The following is a 15,143-nucleotide window of genomic DNA, read 5'->3' as shown; positions in this document are numbered from 1 at the left end:
TAAAAGGCACCCAATACATTCTTAATAGTTGTAAATGAGTGCCACCGTTATGCAAGCAGTATCGTTTGTTTGCAATCTTCCCTAAGACATGTCTGGTCTTGGGGGAAACGTTACCTTGCTTGGAAACAGGTGAGAAAAATTGGACATTAAATGATGATGGTGATGATGATGATGATGTATTTTTTGCATTTTTTAGGTTCTTCAAGGAAATTGCATCAGACTGTGAGACTGTGGATGCTGGCAACCACAACTTGTCTTTCATCAATGATGCTAATGTACTCGCACTACATCGTCTGCTGTGGAACAACCAAGAGAAAATTGGAGACTATTTATCGAGTAGCAGGTAAAGACCATTGTCTTACGGGCGGCCCCTAAGTCTGCGTGTGTGTGTGTGTGTGTGAAAGGGATTGCGGGATTGACCCAAGCTGCAACATATCTTCCCCCACCACTCTACACTACAACCGTCACACAACATGTCCTCACAACCAGACTTGCTTAAGGTCTGTTGTGTGTCCCCCCCCCCGAGTCTGTAAGGTCAGAGTTGAGCTGGTTCCCATGAACCCCACAAGTGACCAAGGTCATGTCATCCATTGCAAGGTTTTCCATTTGCAGCTGAGTGAACTGGAGTGACATGAAGAGAAGGGTTTTGATCAAGGACCCAATGTACTACCTGGTATGGGAATTGAAACTACAATCATGCAATCGTGATTGCAACACCCCTTCTGTACTAACTTCCATTTCATTCTACCAGACAATGTCTTCACCACACACACGCTTTGAAGTCTGTTGCCATGGCGAAGTCAAACCGGTCGGTGCCTGTGCACCTGAAGGAGAGAGAAAGAATTGGTGTGTTTGAGACAAGCGTCTAAGGTAAAAAAAAACAAAAATGGGAAAGTGGAAGAGGGAGACAAAGCGTCTGAGGAAACTGTCTTCAGCACACACACACTTTGAAGTTTGGTTGCCATGGCGAAAAGTCAAATCGGTGCCGAACGCACGTGAGGGAGAGGGGGAGAGAGAGAGAGAGAGAGAGAAAGCGTCTGAGGACAAAAATTTTCTCTGACCAAGACAGAGTTTGCCAGGCGTCTTAGAACAAAAAAATTGGAAATGGAAGGGGGAGGCAGAAAGCGTATAAGGAATGGAAAGGTTTTGAAGTTTGGTTGCCATGGCGAAAAGTCAAAGCTGTGCCGAACGCACGTGAGGGAGAGAGAGAAAGGAAGAAAGAAAGAAAGAAATATACAGAGTGTTTGGCAAGCGTCTAAGGAAAAGTGGAAAAGTGGAAGAGGGAGGCAGAAAGTGTATTAGGAATGAAAATGTAGGTCAGGAAGTATTAAGAGGTTTTTGAAAGACATTATTATATTCGATAATGAGATTATATATACTTTCTCACACAACAATTAAAATATATCCTTATATATATAAGAGAAGATATTTGTATACGTGAATGGACTTTATGCACGTCTACAAATTAGCACACATGTCGCTCCAATTTTAGGAGGAGATTCGTTATAACCCAGCATTTTGGTCAAATTTTTTGTCTCTGAGGCACCCACGTATAGCTGGAAACTTTTACCAGTTTTGAAGTCTGTTGCCATGGCGAAGTCATAGCTGTGCCGAACGCACGTGAAGGAGAGAGAAAGAAAGAAAGAGTGTGTTTGTGACAAGGCCAGACACAGAGTGTCTTTGCCAAGAGTCTAAGGAAAAACAATTAAAATATTTATTTTAAATCATTTAATTTATTTTAAATCATTTATTTATTTTAAATCATTTATTTATTTTAAATCATTTATTTATTTTAAATCATTTATTTATTTTAAATTATCTATTTATTTTAAATCATTTATTTATTTTAAATTATCTATTTATTTTAAATCATTTATTTATTTTAAATCATTTAATTTATTTTAAATCATTTATTTATTTTAAATCATTTAATTTATTTCAAATCATTTAATTTATTTTAAATCATTTAATTTATTTTAAATCATTTAATTTATTTTAAATCATTTATTTATTTTAAATCATTTAATTTATTTTAAATCATTTATTTATTTTAAATCATTTATTTATTTTAAATCATTTAATTTATTTCAAATCATTTAATTTATTTTAAATCATTTAATTTATTTTAAATCATTTAATTTATTTTAAATAAAATTTAATAAAGAGAATGAATGGGAGAAAGAGAGCCTGCCTTATGTCGACCCAATAGAGGGACCAGCTATCCGAGTTGATAGTACCAGGGTAGATAAAGCAATTAAGAGTATGAAGACCGGGAAAGCCCCCGGCCCATCAGGAATCACTGCAGAGATGCTCAAAATATCTGGCAGTGTTGGCTATAGCCTAGTCACCCGTATTACGAACCAGGTGATACACGAAGGAGTCATACCCTATGACTGGTGTAGCAGCATCATAGTCAACTGCTACAAAGGTAAAGGGGACGCTTTAGATACAAATAATTACAGAGGCATCAAGCTGTTAGATCAGGTTATGAAAGTTACAGAGAGGGTCATAGCCCAACTAATTAGGGAGCGAATCAATTTAGATGAGATGCAGTTTGGGTTCGTGCCAGGTAAAAGCACTACTGATGCCTTATTTCTAGTGAGACAGTTGCAGGAGAAATACCTAGCTAAGGATAAACCTCTGTACCTGGCTTTCGTTGACATGGAGAAAGCCTTTGACAGGGTCCCCCGATCCCTTATCTGGTGGTCAATGAGGAAACTTGGGATAGAAGAATGGTTAGTGAGAGCTGTGCGAGCCATGTACAGAGATGCTGCCAGTAAGGTGAGGGTTGGAAATGAGTACAGCAATGAATTCCGGGTAGAGGTAGGGGTCCACCAAGGTTCCGTCCTCAGCCCCCTATTATTTACCATAGTCCTCCAGGCAATCACAGAGGAGTTCAAGACAGGTTGCCCCTGGGAGCTCCTCTATGCTGATGACCTTGCCCTAATTGCGGAGTCACTATCAGAACTAGAGGAGAAGTTTCAGGTGTGGAAGCAAGGTCTAGAATTGAAGGGCCTTAGAGTCAACCTAGCTAAAACCAAAATCCTAATAAGTAGGAAGGTAGATAAAACACAAACCCCTTCAGGTAGATGGCCCTGCTCAGTATGTAGAAAAGGAGTAGGTAGTAACTCTATAAGATGTACCCGGTGCAAGCTATGGACACATAAGAGGTGCAGCAACATCAAAGGCAGGTTAACTAGCAAGTTAGTTTTTGTTTGTGGCAGATGTTCAGGTGCAATAAAGACTGCAAACAAACAGGAAACAACTTCTATCTCATTCCAGGGTGAAAAACTAGAGGTAGTCGATAGCTTCCGCTATCTGGGCGACCAAGTTAGTAGTGGGGGTGGGTGCGCTGAAAGTGTAGCTGCTAGAATAAGAATAGCCTGGGCAAAGTTTAGAGAGCTCTTACCCCTGCTGGCGACAAAGGGACTCTCACTCAGAGTAAAAGGCAGACTGTATGACGCATGCGTACGAACAACCATGCTACATGGCAGTGAAACATGGGCTGTAACTGCTGAGGACATACGTAAGCTTGCAAGGAATGAAGCCAGTATGCTCCGTTGGATGTGTAATGTCAATGTGAATACCCGTCAGAGTGTAAGTATCTTGAGAGAAAAGCTGAACATTAGAAGCATCAGTTGTGGCGTGCAAGAGAGACGATTGCGCTGGTATGGACATGTGGTGAGAATGGAGGAGGATAGCTGCGTGAAAAAGTGCCACACCCTAACAGTTGAGGGAACCCGTGGAAGAGGTAGGCCCAGGAAGACCTGGGCTGAGGTGGTGAGGCAAGACCTTCGTACATTGGGCCTCACCGAGGCGATGACTACGGACCGAGACCTTTGGAAATGGGCTGTGCGTGAGAAGACCCGGCAAGCCAAGTAAGATCGTTGCCAGTGCCCCTGGACTGGTTCTTGTGCGGGTGGCACATGAGATGCACCATTTTGAGCGTGGCCGTTGCCAGTACCGCCTGACTGGCTCCTGTAGGATTTTCGAGCGAGATCGTTGCCAGTGCCCCTGGACTGGCTTGTGCGGGTGGCACATAAAAGACACCATTTCGAGCGTGGCCGTTTTCGTGCGGGTGACACGTAAAAGCACCCACTACACTCTCTGAGTGGTTGGCGTTAGGAAGGGCATCCAGCTGTAGAAACTCTGCCAAATCGGACTGGAGCCTGGTGTTGCCATCCGGTTTCACCAGTCCTCAGTCAAATCGTCCAACCCATGCTAGCATGGAAAGCGGACGTTAAACGATGATGATGATGATTTAATTTATTTTAAATCATTTATTTATTTTAAATCATTTAATTTATTTTAAATCATTTATTTATTTTAAATCATTTAATTTATTTTAAATTATTTATATATTTTAAATCATTTATTTATTTTAAATCATTTAATTTATTTTAAATCATTTAATTTATTTTAAATCATTTAATTTATTTTAAATCATTTAATTTATTTTAAATCATTTATTTATTTTAAATCGTTCATTAGGGTTACAGTTTTAGGGTCAGGTTTAGGGTTAGGGTTAGAGTTAACCTAGAAGGGACAGGCCCCTTATTTTTTGGTTAAGGCTGTTGGTAAGTTTTCCAAAGTTACTCCAATCCAGATCCCTAATGCAAACCTTCAGATCAACCTTCTCCTATGCAGATCTCTAATGCAACTTTAAAAGAAACAGTCAATGAGTGGAAATAACCAATAAACTGATTCCTTATGGGATTTCCCAATCAAATTGCCAGCAAACCATTTTCAGCCAAACCAATTTCAACGGATTTCGCTCAAATCTGATGTCGATGTTACTTATTTTGGTTTGAAATAAAGCACTTGATCACTTAATAATCTTAGCTTAATCCCAGGCAGCGCCAGGCTTTACTACTAGTGTATATATATAAATGCACATTTACACTTGCACAAACACACAAACACATGCATAAACACATTCACACAAATATGCATAAGCACAAACACACTCAGACACGCAAGTGTAGCCATGATTGTGACCTCTGTTGACCTCTACTTTCAGGGACCATAAAGCAGTTGGAAGGAGGCCTTTTGATAAGTTGGCGACCCTATTGGCTTATTTAGGCCCACCTGAGCATCGACCTTTGGATTCACAGTGAGTAGGATTTGAATTGAATTAAAACCCCAACCCATTGCTACCATATTACATGCCACCAGCACGAGAGCCAGGACAATGATTTCCATTTTGGATTATGATTTGATATTTGATTTTACTTGACTCAATAGGTCTTCTCTCTCTCTCTCTCTCTCTCTCCCTCTATATATATATATATATATATATATATACACACACACACAAATGTATTTGTTTGTTTGTTCTAGGTGGAGTACTATGGACATGACTAGTACAAGATTCGAAGAACTCATGTCTAAACACAACATGCACGAGAAAGATGAATTCAAATCTCTGAAAAGCCTTAACATATTCTACCAAGCTGGTACCAGCAAGTCTGGCTTTCCGGTCTTCTACTATATTGCCCGAAGATACAAGTAAGCTAATGCACCCCACCTTACCTTTTTTTCTGGTTTTTGCCTGATTATAATTTATTCACAGGTTGTTGTAGATATTTATCATATGTCTTCCTGTTGCTAAGTCTACTGTTTCTCTCTCCATCCTTTTCTCTCTCCTCTCTCTCCTCTCTCTCTCCTCCCCACTTTCTCATGCTCACCCCTCATCTTCTCTGTCTGTCTCTCTCTCTGTGAGCATCTTATGTCTATGTGCATGGGTACTCTATCTCTCTCTCTCCACTAATGACGATGATGATGATGAATATGCTAATGGTTATTTTTTTTTGTTTTTGTTTCTTTAGAGTTGGGGAAATAAACGGAGACTTGCTAATATATCATATTTTACTTACCTTAAAACCTTATTACAACAACCCTTTTGAACTAGTGTTGGATTTTACTCACACCTGTTCAGAAAACAGATTTAGGGTGAGTAAACTCTATTTTCTCGATCTTTTTCTCTTCTTTCGAATGTTGGGTCTCATGTCAAGTGACCGACACCTTTGGCAATATTCTGTACTCGAGAAGACTCATCAAGCCAAATGAAACTGTACTTCTGTCCGTTGCTGGTGTCATGTAAATGGCACCTGTGCCAGTGGCATGTAAAAGGTAGCCATTACAGTCTGTAAAGTGGTTGGCATTAGGAAGGGCATCTAGCCATAGAAAGAAACCATGCCAAACCAGGCTGAAACTCTCAGCCAACCGTTTAACCCATGCCAGCATGGGAAACAGCTGTTAGATAATGATAATGATGATGGTGATGGTGGTGGTGGTGGTGGTCTTGGTTGTGGTAGTGGTCAGTGTGGTGAGAGTGATGGTAGGAGGTAGGAATCGTAGTGGTGGTTGGTATTGGTGTTAGTGGTTGTGTAGTTTGTACAGGCATTAGGAAGGGCATCCAGCTGGAGAAGCTCTGCCAGATCAGATTGGGGCCTGGTGCAGCCATCCGGTTCGCCAGTCCTCAGTCCAACCCATGCCAACATGGAAAGCAGACGTTAAACGATGATGATGATGAATATGGTGGAAGATGTAAAAATCAGTGTTGAGAAAATAGAGAAATACCAGGCCCCAGCTGGAGCAATGAAGAGACTTTGTGGAAGACAAACAACAGTTATTCCTGTGATACTTTCTGCTTTTGGCACAACACTCAAACTGCTCCCTAACATGTTGAAGGATATGTATGCGTGTGTATGTGTACATTGGCATGTGTTTGCATGTGTATCAATCACGAAAGCGTGTGGTTGCCAAGTGACCCACTTCACCCTCCCTACAACTGCGTGGAGTCTTTCATTCGTTTCCTCCAAATAATTAACAACTTTCACTTTATTTCATTTAAAATTTTTTCTCTCCATATATATATATATATATATATATATATATATATTTTCTTTCTTCACTTCATTATTATTATTATTATTATTATTATTATTATTATTATTATTACTTTGCATGTTGTCTGTCCAGACCGATTTTTTAAACAAATGGTTTGTGGTGATGCCTGAAGTGGTTAACCACAACATCCATGCTGCCTACATCTACAACTGTAATTCTTGGGTCAGAGAATACACCAAATACCATGACAGGATTCTGGCGCCATTAAAGGTAAAAAAAAAAAAAATGATTGTTTCTCTTTTTTTTATACTCATTGACAATTGAGTGGGGGAAGTTTGAGATGTTTTGGAACAACCAGTTTGGTGTTGCTGGTTCAATGCGATGTTATCAGACGTTTTAATATTCTCTTCTTCCCCACCCCCATATTTTTGTTTATGTGTCTGAGGAGACGAAAAGTGTTTGTTAATCTTGTTCAATTAATAAATTGTAATCTCTCTTTGTATATATCTATCCAGCCATCTATTTGTCTATATATATGTATATATCCATCTATCTGTCTATATGTAATAGTTTAAAATTATACAATTCTAATTCTGGCCATAGAAGAGACTATGCCTATGCTACCACTTAAGAATTATCACTTTTACCGTACACAACGTATTGAAATCAAGGGAGTCGGCTCGCAGAAATTCATAAATTCCCTCAGTTTGCTTTTGTTCATTCCTCTCTCTCTCTCAAATTCACTTCTTTTTCACGTGCCACCCACCCCACCCCCATCTACCACATATTCCTTTCTATTTCCATCTACCTTTCTTCTCTGACCCTTACAGAACAGCAGGAAACTGAAATTCATTGAACATCCGTCAAACCTGTATGATTATATCGACCAAGACCATTCTGGGAAAATGCCAGGAACCACGCTAGCCTTAGAAGAAGATCTGAAAGTCTACAACAATGCATTGAAATTGTCTCACAAGGACACCAAAGTGGCCCTTAAAGTAAGAAGGGGCTTTTTGCAAGGTTTTTTTTGGGGGGGGGGGCACTGTAGATGTGAGGTAATGGATGTGAGGACAACCATCAACCTGTAGCTCACAGTTTCAATCCTGCTCTGCTGTAGTCTGTCTGCAATATTTTCTCCAGAAGTCACACTCATGCATGAGTCACACTTGTTTATATGCAAGCCCCTGATTTTTGTTATTGAACATATATTTCTGTCATCTGTCTTCCCCACCTCTCTCTCATGTCCCTTGTCATTTTTTACCCTGCAGGTGGGCCCAAATGCAATCCAGGTGACTTCATCAGAACGCAGTAAAGTGTTAGGACATCAAGTTTTATTAAATGATGTTTACTATGCTTCAGAAATCGTGGAGGTGAGTCACTTTATTATCATCATCATCACCATCACCATCTTCTTCTTTTTCTTCTTCTTTCCGACCCATGCTAGCATGGAAGGCGGATGTTAAACGATGATTATTATCATTATTACTATTTATTTATTAATATTTTAGGGAGGACAATGCAGAAATGCATTCTTACAACACAACACAAAATTGCCGGCTTTGTGCCCTGATGCTCCTTCCATGCCATCTCCTCCTTTTCCAACTGGGGTAACCTTGTATCTTCTCTGCACATGTTCCTCTCTCCTTATCATACTTTCAGCTTGCAACACCTGGCATCAAACTAACTGGCCCTATAATGTTCTCCCCTCAGAGGGTCTTTTCTTGTGAGTTACTTGGCAGCCTCACTGGTGCTGGTGCCCTGCAAAAAGTAACCCAGTACACTTTGAAAAGGGGAATCCAGCATCATCAGAATTTTTTCTCGTAATCCATTACACTCAACTGCCTTGTATACACAGAGTTCAGTCATTAGGAAGGGCATTCAGCCATAGAAACCTTGCCAAAGCAGACACTGGAGCTTGGCAAAGTCCTCTGGCTTGTGAGACCCTCAAATCATGCAGCCCTTCCCAGTATTGGAAACGTACATTAAATGATGATGATGATGATGATGATGATGATGATGATGATTAATGCACCCCTTCTCCCCCTCTAAATTATTGATTGTTTCCAAAAGTAACTGAAAACTGCAGTCAGAAATATAAAGTGTTAATGAAATTATTAACGTTGCTCTGTCTGAATAGTTAATTAATTTGCCCAGAAGCTTAATTAATATGTTTGTTGTTTGTCGTTCTGTCCAGGTGTGTCTAGTTGATGACAACCAATTCACGTTAACGATTGCCAATGAAACGGGGCCGTTGTCTTTCATCCACAATGACTGTGATACTATCGTTAACTGCATCATCCATATCAGAACCAGATGGGAACTCTCGCAGCCTGTGAGTACCTTCCGTCATTCGTTTGCTGATTGATTTTGTTTGTTGATGTTGTTGTTGTTGTTGCAATGGCTGCAGCCAAACACTACGTGACAATTACCACCACTGCCACCACATCCACTACTGTATAAATTCTTCATTCTCTCTCTCTCTCTCTTTCTCCCCTCCAGGATACCGTTACTGTTCACACCAAGATCCGACCCAAAGATGTTCCCGGTACTTTACTTAATGTGGTAAGTTGAGTCTTTTTCTCTCCCTATTATTTGTTGTTGTAGCTGTCATGCAGGCCATGCTGGAGCCACCAACTTTTGACAGTTTCAAAATACCAGTGAAACACTGGGGTTGATGTAATCCACTACAGTAATCCCTTCACCTTTGCAGGTGTTATGTTCCAAAACCCCTGCAATAGGTGAAAATCTGCAAAGTAGAAGCAATGCTGTGCTGTATAATCTTTTTATTCTCTTTATAATTTGCATATATTTTATTATTTTTATATATTTAAGCTTTTATAAACTCTCCCCACACCCTTAAGAATACCCGGGTCTTCTCTTTTTTCTGTGGGCAGTTTGCTGGTACTACCTTTTCTTCTGTGTAAGGAGGTTTTTATAAACTTCCAGGGCTCTGTTGATTGCGTTTCTGAACTGCAAGGCATCAATCCTCCAGGGGTCCCAATCTTTCACCATTCTCTGAAGTTCGTATATTCGTACCCCAGTGTCACTTTGATGACATGCATTGCTCTCTCACTCAATAATAATAATAATAATAATAACATAAAATGGTCTGTCTGTTAATGTATTACTTCTGCTTTCTGTTTCAGGCCCTTCTAAACCTTGGCAGCTCTGACCCCAGCCTCCGTTCTGCAGCCTACAATCTACTCTGTGCCCTTACGCAGACATTTGACCTCAAAATTGAAGGACAGCTCTTAGAAACAACAGGTCTGTATTTTTTTCTTCTTATCTTTGGGTTGTTACTGTTGTAGCTCATAAATACACACACACACACACACACACACACACATAACAGAGTAAGGTGGGATTTGAGGGAGATTTGGCTGCTGTTTCTAGCAAGTTTGGCTACCATGTAGAGGTCTCCATTGGCTCATACATACATATATACATAGATAAGAGAGTAGGGTGTGATTTGAGGGAGATTTGGGTGCTATTTCTAGCAGGTCCAGCTACTATGTAGAGGTCTCCCTCATTGGCTTATGCACACATATATACATAGATAAGGAACTGTCATGGTTGGAAAGTCTTTGATCATAGGTTGACTGACCTGTTGCTAAACAACAACTATGGCCACCAGAAACCAATGAAGGAGACCTCTACATGGTAGCTAAACCTAGTGGAAATAGCAGAAAACACTCGGTCAAAGTGCCTTTCAGTGGGGCTGAACCTAAAGCCACTTCTTAACCACACAGCCATGTCTGCCCAACAAAAGAGGGAAAAAAATCTACTAAAAATGTGATTTGTGTTGATTAATTATTTATTTTGAATTAATTAAAATTTCTTTGTTTGTAGGTCTGTGTATTCCTGCCAATAACACTATCTTTATTAAATCAATAAGTGAGAAATTAGCTGCTAACGAACCACATTTGACCCTCGAGTTTCTTGAAGAATGTATCCAGGGTTTTGGGAATTCCAACATTGAGATGAAACACTTGTGTTTAGAGTACATTACCCCGTGGTTACCCAACCTGACCAGGTAAGGGCCAAATCTCTTCTTACCTTCATTTCCTAACATCTTCCTCAAACAATGCCCTTCCTCTCGTCTTTCTTTTTTATGTATCTTTCATCTCCTCCCTCCTCTCTGTGTCTCACTGTAAGTCAATGGGAGGACAAAAAATGAAACAAAGGAAGGAGAATTTGAACTACTACTCTTTGGGAAAGAGAGAATGTGCTCAAACAACTATTTTCTCTACTGCTACTTGTAGTGTGAAGGACTTAGGAGGAATTGTTGACAATCATCTTGGCTGGAGTGCTTACATCAACAATAAAGTTGATATAGCTCACAGGATAAGCTCCTGCATCCTCAGAGCTTTCCCTGTCATCATCTCCCTCTTCTCCTCGGTTGTATGGCCACACCTACAATACTGCTGCTCCCTGTGGTCCCTCCACACCAAACAAAACATTACTAGAATCGAGTCACCCAAGAGAGCAATTACTAAAAACATTGAGGGTATCACTGAACTTGATTATTGGGACCACTTTAAAAATCCCCTCCAGGGTCACCATGAACGCTACTTCATTTGCACAATATACGACCAGCATTACCCAAACAACCTTAACACTAAATGTAGAATTCCTCCACGGCTGGGGCCACAAGTCTCCCTACACAATTCAAGATCACACCACATAAATTCCCTGCAACACAATTTCTTTTCCTCAACAGCTCCCTACTCTATAGCACATTGTCCCAAAGCAAATAAGAAAAAGGTCCCATCACCTTCAAATGAAACCTGATTAAATTTCTTGAAGAGACACCAGGTAAGCCACCCTTACCTGGATACACCTCAGTCAACAACTTGCTACTCGAATGGGCCATGATACCACAAAACTTGGCTAAAAAATCACTTTACAGACCCTATCAGACATGGCCTGGGCCACTTAATTTAGGCTGAAACATGCCTAGGTTGTGTGTGTGTTTATGCATGCAAGTGTATGTGTGTATACATGTTTTTGTATGTGTGTTTTTTTGTTTCCAGGTTTTGCAAACCAGCAGATGAAAACAAGCGCCAAAAAGTGGCATTGATCTGGGATAAATTAATCACCATGACGATAGAGGAAGTTGAGGTTCGTTATTTTAGTATCTTCATTAATTGCTGTCTATCGTTTTCTCTCTCTCTCATTCTGTCTGTTTTCTGTACATGTGTGTGGTGGTGGTGGTGGTGGTGGGGGGGATGTGCTTGCAAGTACTGTCCATAGCAATTCTATTAACGCAATAAATAAAAATAAGAAAAAAAAAATCAATAACTTTAAATAAATATTTAATATAAAGAGTTATAAAGAGGTGATGAGGTAACTGTGTTGTTAGGAAGCTTGCCTCCCCAAACACGTGGTTTCAGGTTCAGTCCCACTGCATAGCACCTTGTGCAAGTGTCTTCTACCATAGCCCTGAGCCAACCAGAGCCTTGTGAGTTGATTTGGTTGATGGAAACTGAAAGAAGCCTGTCTTATATATGTCTGTGTGTTTTTATCTTTTGCATGTCCCCCACCACTGTTTGACAACTGGCATTAGCTTTTTTTGCAACTTAGCAGTTCAGCAAAAGAGACGATAGAATAAGTCCCCAAACCTTAAAAAATCCCTAAGGTCGATTAGTTCAGCTAAATCCTCCAGGGCATTGCTCCAGTATGGCTGCATTTCAGTGACTGAATCAAGTCCAAGGTGACACCGTGATGGATCCTTGTTTCTACCTTTTAAAGAAGAAAAAGAAAAATCCATAATTTTACATTTAACCAAAAACATGGGTTCCAGCAACCCCCATCGTAATGTTTGGTGTGAAGGCCTTCAGATTATGTGTGTATGTGTATATATATGTGAGTAAATATATATATGTTTATATGCATACATGTGTGTGTGTTTGTCTTTGTGTCTGTTTAACTGTATCCCCACTCAACAACTGGTGTTGGTTTGTTTACATCCTCGTAGCATGGCAGTTTAGCAAAAGAGACTGATAGAATAAGTACCAGGCTTTAAAATCCATGCTAAGGTTCAATTGTCTGACTAGAAACCCTTCAAAGGCAGTGCTCCAGGATGGCCACAGTTCAATGGCCGAAGCAAATAAAAGATGAAAAATGAAAAAAATATTTTAAAAAAGTTGTCCTCGTCGTTAAGTTTCTAATTATGTTTCTGTTGTGTCTGTTTCAGATGTACCCCTCTATCCAAGCTAAGATCTGGGGTAACATAGGGCAAGTTGCGGAGTTGCTGGACATGGTGTTGGACAGTTTCATCAAGGTATGTAGAGACAGTGCTGGACACACGCATATATATATATATATATATATATATATATATATGCTTTTGGTGCGAATGGTTTTGTCTTATGGTGTCGAGTTTTACAATCCTGTAAATGATAAAAAGGGTTTTTATATAAGCTGAAAGCTTATGCCAATCACTGTACAGTGACTAAGGAAAATAGTCTAATAAAGGGGCATATAAACCCTTGACAGAAAATGGTAGGCTTTCCCATCCATGTAGGACTCAAACCCACATAGGTTCGAGTTCCATGCAGGTGGGAAAGCCTACTTTTTCTCTCGAGGGCTTATATACCCCTTTATTAGATTATTTTTCCTTAGTCATTGAACAGTGATCGCTATAAGCTTTAAGCTTATATAAATACCATATATATATATATATATAGTCTGTCATACCGGCCATGACGAAGGGAAATAGCCCTGAAACTAGAGTCGCCTTTATATATATATATTTATATTTATATATTTATATATTTGATCCTTTATATTGAACACTCAATATTTCATCTACATTCAATACTTTCTTTCATGGTGCCATCCATTTTTATTTTATTTTATTTTATATTGTATATTGTATATCATATTATATATTGTATACTCCATATTCTATACCCCACATTAGTTCTGCAGGAATATAAATAAAACATAAAAAAACAGACAGTGTTGGAACTCTTTTAAGCAAAATAATATATTCCTCTATACACAATCATACAAAAAAATCCACCTTTTTTGTATTTATTTTTACTCGCATATATATATATATATATATATATATATATAGGGGGAGAAATCACAAAAAAAAGCAAAAGACAAGGACAGGTGGTGTAGACAACAAACAGATGTATTAGTATAACGCTCACGAATTGAAAAAGTCTTTAACGTTTCAAGCCTACGCTCTTCCACAGAAAGAAACAAGGAGAGAAAATAAAGAATGTGTAGTGGCTAGTGATCTATATATATATGTGTGTGTGTGTGTCTGGACATACTCTTGAGATGCTGTGAGGGTGGGGGCAAATATATGTGAAGAGATAGAGAGAATTGGGCAGTAAAAATCTACCCCAATAAACTCATTTAATCCATGCCAGCATAGAAAAGTGATCATTAGAATGATGATGATGATGTGACATATATTAAAAGACATTACTCTCACACTACATGACTGTCTCCATTTTTTTTTCTTTTTTCTATTGCAGCGAAGTGTAACTGGAGGCTTGGGTTCAATCCAGGCTGAAATCATGGCAGACACTGCTGTAGCTTTAACTTCTGCCAATGTTCAACTTGTTTCACGAAAAGTTATCGGACGATTATGCAGGGTAAGGCCTCCTCCTCTCTCTTCGTTGTCTTCTTTTACTTCTGCTTTCTCTTCTCTCCCTCTCACACCTACCCTACAATGTCATTCAAAAGATAAGCAAATCACATTATAAACACCTCAAAGCTATGAGACCATGCAAGATTACCTGAAAATCAACAGGAATTACATTTGACAGAAGAATCTGAATGCTAAAGGGTTAGGCTTTCTGTCGGCTGATATTTCTGGGCCCCTTATTTTCTCTCTTTGTGGTCCCTTAAACTAATTCAAGCCTTGTTTGGGACACAAAAATAAATAAATTTAAGCTAAAACAAAAAATGACAGAATTACCTCCCTCCTTCCACAAATCTCTGGCCATCTTTTTATTTTACAAACAACCGGTGGTGATGTTGTTGTTGTTGCTGCTGCACTGAAATCTGTCCACCACCACCACCACCACCCTCGCCTCCCATGCTAATTTTATTCATTTTTTTGTTTTTTTCTTTTCTTTTCTTTTCTTCTTCCAGTTGATTGAGAAAACCGGAGTGTCCCCCACACACACTCTGGAGCAACACTTGATGTGGGACGACATTGCTATCCTGGCACGTTACCTTCTTATGCTGTCTTTCAATAATTCCCTCGACGGTGAGTGATTTTGTTCCGTTGTTGTTGTTGTTGTTTAGCCCAAGGTCAGTCTTCA

General features: G+C 39.4%; 1 protein-coding gene across 13 annotated transcripts in view; it reads left to right on the top strand.

Annotated features, from left to right (window-relative positions):
- Positions 1–15,143, top strand: part of LOC106878902 (neurofibromin) — a 125,658-nt gene that overhangs the window by 67,837 nt on the left and 42,678 nt on the right. For all 13 annotated transcript variants that reach the window (XR_016239184.1, XR_016239183.1, XM_089346075.1 and 10 more), the window contains exons 35-49: positions 197–343; positions 5,021–5,113; positions 5,341–5,508; positions 5,829–5,952; positions 6,985–7,122; positions 7,683–7,850; positions 8,121–8,222; positions 9,047–9,184; positions 9,352–9,414; positions 9,999–10,116; positions 10,702–10,885; positions 11,886–11,973; positions 13,049–13,135; positions 14,349–14,468; positions 14,971–15,088. Coding sequence is in view for 11 of the 13 variants with exons in the window: in XM_089346075.1 (XP_089202201.1) it covers positions 197–343; positions 5,021–5,113; positions 5,341–5,508; positions 5,829–5,952; positions 6,985–7,122; positions 7,683–7,850; positions 8,121–8,222; positions 9,047–9,184; positions 9,352–9,414; positions 9,999–10,116; positions 10,702–10,885; positions 11,886–11,973; positions 13,049–13,135; positions 14,349–14,468; positions 14,971–15,088 (1,856 nt within the window). In the remaining 2 variants the exon portion in view is untranslated. The remainder of the gene's footprint in view (positions 1–196; positions 344–5,020; positions 5,114–5,340; positions 5,509–5,828; positions 5,953–6,984; positions 7,123–7,682; positions 7,851–8,120; positions 8,223–9,046; positions 9,185–9,351; positions 9,415–9,998; positions 10,117–10,701; positions 10,886–11,885; positions 11,974–13,048; positions 13,136–14,348; positions 14,469–14,970; positions 15,089–15,143) is intronic.

Source organism: Octopus bimaculoides, chromosome 30, assembly GCF_046866305.1.
Source record: "Octopus bimaculoides isolate indiv1 chromosome 30, ASM4686630v1, whole genome shotgun sequence".
Taxonomy (NCBI): Eukaryota; Metazoa; Mollusca; class Cephalopoda; order Octopoda; family Octopodidae; genus Octopus; species Octopus bimaculoides.
This window is presented reverse-complemented; position numbering and strand designations above follow the sequence as displayed.